Raw genomic sequence first — 5,572 nt, 5'->3', positions numbered from 1 at the left:
AATTTAATATTATCAAGAAAAAATAAAAAAATTATATAAGGACTATTTTGATTAATTTTTAAAATTTTAGGGATGAAAAAAACTTACGTCTGAACTTTCAAGGACTATTTTGATTATAAATAACTTTTTTACATGTCAACGCCACGTGTCACTGATCTTACCATTACACCATATCCGGCAAATAGCAGCGGTTATGCATAGGATTAGCAGCGGTTTTTAACCGCTGTCAAACGGATAGCAGCGGTTGATATACCCGCTGGAAGATAGCGTGCGGCTAAACCGTTTGCAGCGGTTAATAGCAACCGTTGGAACAACCGCTGCTAAATGGTATTTTACAGCGGTATAATTTTGTAGCGGTTCTTTCCGCTACAAAATCGTAAGAATATGTATGCTTGAAGATGGCAGCGGTTGTTAACCGCTGCAAAATGCTATCCGTTAAAATATTCTGTTAAGATCTAGCAGCGAATTTAAAACCGCTACCAAATGTAGAGTTACACTTTTTTTTCATAAAAAAAAAACCCGAATTTACACTAATATATGCCAATTCTTTTATACTTTATACATTCTACCCCTCAATTGTGTTACCTTATTAAAATAACTAACAGTCAATCAAACTACAACACACGAAACAAAACAAAAATATATGCAAAAGTGAATCATTATAATAATTATTTGAATTCAGTGCATCGATGACTGTAAACTACCGATAAAGTCACCAAAATGAAAAACTACAAATAAATATCTCAAAAGTCATTATGACAGTGAAAAATTAAAGAGTATTCAGATTCCAACATTCATAATTCAAATCATTAGCTGCCCGCACATCATCTTGCATGGGATGAGGTTGTGCACTTCTCAAAGAATCCAAATCTGCAGCTATTTCAGGTGGCAAACTACCTTCTTGTTGCTGGATTATGTATCTTAACAAATTTCCCATACTCTACATTTTTTCCTTCCCCTCTGCCTCCATTCTCTGTCTCTTTGCCTTTTCCTCTACTGCTGCCGCCTTGAGTTCTGCTGATTCCGCCTTAAGTTCTGCTGCCTCTGCCTTAAGTTTTACAATCTCCATCTTATACTCCTCAATTTGTACACCGTAGTCAGACTGTTGTGGAATGTTACGAAAACAATGACTGGGACATGGACCAAAACCGAGTCCACGAACTCTTCCTGGGTGCTCCTTTCCAAGCACTTGTGCAAGGGAATCATTCTGTGAAAATTCCTTGCTCGAGGGGTCTTGGCTCTCAATGTGTTCAATTGCTTCCTGCAAACACGTGAGATCCGGATTTACACTAATTTAAATTCATACTACTTAAATATAGAAATATGAAAAAGTAAAGAACATGATTTACCCCAACCAGACGCGGATCTTCATTCATATACGAACCATTCTTTTTTTATGACTCATGGTCCATCCCTCTCCTCTACCAATAGGCCTTCCCTGTCGTAGTTCCTATAACAATCATCAACACAATCATAATCCAGACAACACTATATTACCAGAAACACGTCACCATTCTGGAACTGAATTTAAATTAATTACTTTTTCGTGTCTCTTTCTTGCCACCGTTTTAGAACCTCCGGTATGTGTGTGCAGTTGCTTTGAACGATTAGCAGCATTTTTTTTACACTTGTCCTACACATAAAACGACAAACAGAAATGTTATCGGGATAAATTACTATACTTTTAATGGTTTTATAAGTCAGGCATGTACAATATCAGGAAACACAAAAAAGAATAAGGTGATGAACTTTTTGCTAGTAGTTTTTTCACTATCACAATAAATTCAGCATATTTAGTAGTAATTCATGATGATTTAAAATCGAATACAATGAAATTTCAACTAAGCATTTGTTACCTTTGTGTCCTCGTTCAACCGATATTCAAGAAATTTTTTCCAGTGATTTGCCTCTATTCCTGCTGGCTTACGCTTGAGGTTTTGGTCAAAAGTCAGTTCTTCGTCATAAACCTTATGGAACAAATGATTCCTTGCATTCCTCCAGGAATTTCCTATCCTTTGTACAATTCCCGGCTTTATGATTCCTTTTCCATCGTCCTCATAGTGGAAGACTCGCTACAAGTAGTTCAGATCATAAGATAACACAATAAACATGATAACTATATTGACATCAGTGCTTTCACACCGTCATTCTAACTATTAACTTTAACTCCAAATCCATTCCACATCACAGAAGAACCTATATACACTATTCATCAACTCAACACACAAATAAATTTGATTGAGAATTTTCCACAATGAAAACCTTATCCTAAATTCTAAGTTCAAAATGCAAGTTTCACAACCATTATATGCATATAAATAGCATGAATCACCTCCAATATAAGCATGAATAATCACCTTCAAAGTATGAACCGAACCCCCCTTGCTGGACCAGCTTAGTAATGATCAAATATATATCACTTCATTAAATAATGATTGTAGTTACTAATACAATCTGTTAGAACTCTTTGGCAAAGGAACCCTTCAAATCCTATTAAAGAAATCAGGCTGAATCTCTTTTACAATAGCTTTCTACAGGCATGGACAACAATAAGAAAGTTGAAATGTGAAGGTGTTTTTGGTCAGGAGGGTTGAGGAGGAGCATACCAATATAGTAAGACAAGGAAAAAATATAATAATTAACCACCTCAAACATACTTACATATTATCAAAAGACACATCATTAGACATGAACAATTCTCAGCAACAAAATTCAAAGAAGTGAACAAAAAGAAACCCAACATGCACTATCCTTCTCTACTTTACCAGACTAAAACAAAAAAATAGAAAACCAACGAAATTCACCTACTAATAGAGAATTGTAGCACATAAAAACAGCAACCCCATAGCTAGCAAATAATTAAATAAATCTCTCAACAAATAATTAAAACCACATTACATTCCAAAATTTCAAAGTTAAGAAGGTAACAGAATCAACTTGTGCGAATCTGATCCATATTTCTCTTCCTCTGACATTTTCATTTAACCGGAAATCATAACCTATAGATACTCACTCTCTAATTCTTTACAACAGGAGCAGCTTTAACATTCTCCTGAGGTTTATAAGTTTTATCATTATTATTGTTATTATTGTTATTATTATTACTACAACTATTAGTTACATTGCTATACACGAAGGACCGGATTAATTGTGGCTTAAATTATTCAATAATGTACTGCAATTTAAGATATACCAAAAAAAAAAGCATTTGTGAACTAAGCATTGGTAACGCCTTACTTTATAAAAAAAAACTAAACATTACCTTAAACTGGTCAAAGGCATGCTCCTTGGAAGCCTTACTCATTGTCTTCCAACTTTTTTCACCAATTGGCAACTGTTGAAAATCAGACGCCAATTGTAAGACCCAAGACCTTTGAAAGAGGGCTATCATTAACTAATTTCAAATTCAGTGTTTCTGTAACCTTAATTTCAGAAATTTCTCTATTAAAGAAAATTAAGGCAAGTTTTGATTTATCGAATTTGAGATGGGTTATGATTATTATCCAATTTTATAATTATTGGATTATTTTCTATATTTAGATTATAAATTTGTCAGTTATGAAATAATAGGGGTTTTACATGGTTTGGATTACATCAGTAATATTTTAAATATTAGTACAGCTATTTTGAAAAATAGAGAAATTAATTATATTACTTCTAATTATTTGATTTGGGCATTTTATTGAAAATAATTTGTAAAATTGGTGAGCAAATAGTATTTTCTATATACAATTAGTGTTGGATTTAATTTGGGTTTCAATTACTATATTTTTCCCAATTTCATTTGAAATTACTAAAATGCTCCTAACCCTAATTTTTGAAAATGAAACCCTAACCCTGAAACCCTAACCCAAAGACCCGGTTCTCTCTTCACCACACCCAGCAGTAGCCACACACCTTTTTCCCCTTTTCTCCATTCATGCGCAGCAGCAGTAGAGAAAAGGAATAAAAAAAACGAAGCAAAAAGGGGAAAGGGAGATTGAGTGCAGCAGGGAGGAGAAGAGAAGAGGGAAGAGCGCCGGCACCGGTGGGCCTCGCCACCGCCGTCACCACCGAACTGATACACAGAGAGGGAGCTCAGCGGAGAGAGAGAGATCGCGCGATGTTGAGGGTGGAAAATGCGGGCCAGTGACGCGAGGAGGAGCGCGACCCACTACGCAGGGATGCGTCGCCGTGTGCTGTCGCTGTCGTCTCGGACTGCTGCCGCCGTCGAGCCTCGAGGAGAGAGAAGGAAGTGGCGCGCTCGGGAGGGGAAGAAACTGCCCCTGCGCCGCCGTCGTTCACAAGCTCATCTATCAGCGCCGTCGTTGCCCGCGCTACCAGAAGAAGTCGCTGCCGCAAACGAGCTGCCGCCGCTGTCTGGTTTCGCCGTGCCTGGCTGCCGGGAAACGCCATTACCGTCGCCGGAGGATGCTTTGCCGGTAAGGGTTTTAAATTGTGGTTGCTGTCGTGGGAGCCGTGAAAGAAGGAGGGCGAAGCCGTGCCGCTGTTCTGGCCGCCGGAGCTTCTATGGCCGTCGGAAGCTATCGCTGCCCAACCAGCTGCAACGGAGTTGTCTCCTGTCGTGTATGGCTGCCGAAGAAGCTGTTGTGGCCGCTGGAACCATCACCGGAACTTCTGTAGTTTGATTCAGTCTTTAATCCTTTCTCCCGGTAAGCATCTTCATTCCGGAGCTCTTGAAAATCAATATGTTGCTATATTTAGCCACAGATTCTGAGGTTTTGTAACATAGGGTCAAGCTCCGGTTATTGCGGGTCACGATTAAAGCTGCCGCCGAACCGGTTCGGAGACCGCCGCTGTTCGGTTCATCCGTTCCTTCTTCGTTTCGGTAAGTAAGTATGTTTCGGAAAGCCTCGCGTTAGTATTTTGCTGTGTTGGTTAATGAATATGAATTGTGGTAACGTGTGGTAAAGTCCTGATTGTTCTATGTTGCGACTAGAGTCGTTGAGATTGTTGCGAAAAACAAGCGGAGCCGGGATTTTGGTTATTGATTTCGGATTGAGGCGGAAAGGACTCTATGAGACTTTTGGGTTATGGATTTGCGTTTCGAGGTAGGGGCGCTTTCCAAAAACTACAGCTTATTATTGGAATTATTACATATGGATACTGATGTGAGATATAGTGTAATTAGTGATTGTATCTGCCTTATGTATTATTTGATTGACTCGAATGATTATGGATGTTGGCTTGGCTGAATTGTTGTGTGGCTTGTGAAATGTAATGTTTGAAGTTGATTCTTTAAATATTTGAAATGAGTTTAATCCATTGAGGATTGGTTTGAATTGAGTCAATTATTTTGATGATGTGAAAGATAGAATGCTCTTGAAATTCAGCCTGGGTTGCTTTAATTGCTCTGGTTTTGATAAATGATTTATTGCTGAACCGATTCTTTAAAGTTTTATAAATGAGTTAAATCGGTTGATATTGAGTTGATTTTTGAAATGGTTTCCTTGAGGTATGCCATTGAGGCGACCGTTGGATTTAGCTTGCTTTTGAATTGATTTCTGGTTTTGAGCTGTTGAAAAGGAATGAGAAACGGTTTAGTTGGGACCCGAACCGGGTGGCAAAAGTC

At 38.0% G+C, this 5,572-nt stretch overlaps 1 protein-coding gene across 1 annotated transcript; it reads right to left on the bottom strand.

Moving 5' to 3' along the window:
* Positions 1-940: 940 nt before the first annotated feature.
* On the bottom strand, positions 941-3,391 carry LOC148554171 (uncharacterized). Its single transcript, XM_088495020.1, has 5 exons — positions 3,263-3,391; positions 1,857-2,072; positions 1,541-1,633; positions 1,385-1,450; positions 941-1,261 (listed from the first exon to the last, which is right to left on the bottom strand). Exons 1-5 carry the CDS (start codon positions 3,389-3,391, stop codon positions 941-943), a joined length of 825 nt encoding a protein of 274 aa, XP_088351146.1.
* Between the last annotated feature and the right edge of the window lie 2,181 nt (positions 3,392-5,572).

Source organism: Arachis ipaensis, chromosome B7 (assembly GCF_059453495.1).
Source record: "Arachis ipaensis isolate K30076 ecotype BB chromosome B7, ASM5945349v1, whole genome shotgun sequence".
Taxonomy (NCBI): Eukaryota; Viridiplantae; Streptophyta; class Magnoliopsida; order Fabales; family Fabaceae; genus Arachis; species Arachis ipaensis.
This window is presented reverse-complemented; position numbering and strand designations above follow the sequence as displayed.

What these genes read in the sequence shown, in the direction of transcription:
- LOC148554171 (XM_088495020.1), bottom strand. Translation starts at nt 3,391, where the DNA reads ATGATAGCCCTCTTTCAAAGGTCTTGGGTCTTACAATTGGCGTCTGAT. An exon ending in GGTTGAACGAGGACACAAAG is followed by an intron (nt 1,634 to 1,856) that starts GTAACAAATGCT and finishes TTTTATGTGTAG; the next exon opens with GACAAGTGTAAAAAAAATGC. An exon ending in TGAGTCATAAAAAAAGAATG is followed by an intron (nt 1,262 to 1,384) that starts GTTCGTATATGA and finishes ACGTGTTTGCAG; the next exon opens with GAAGCAATTGAACACATTGA.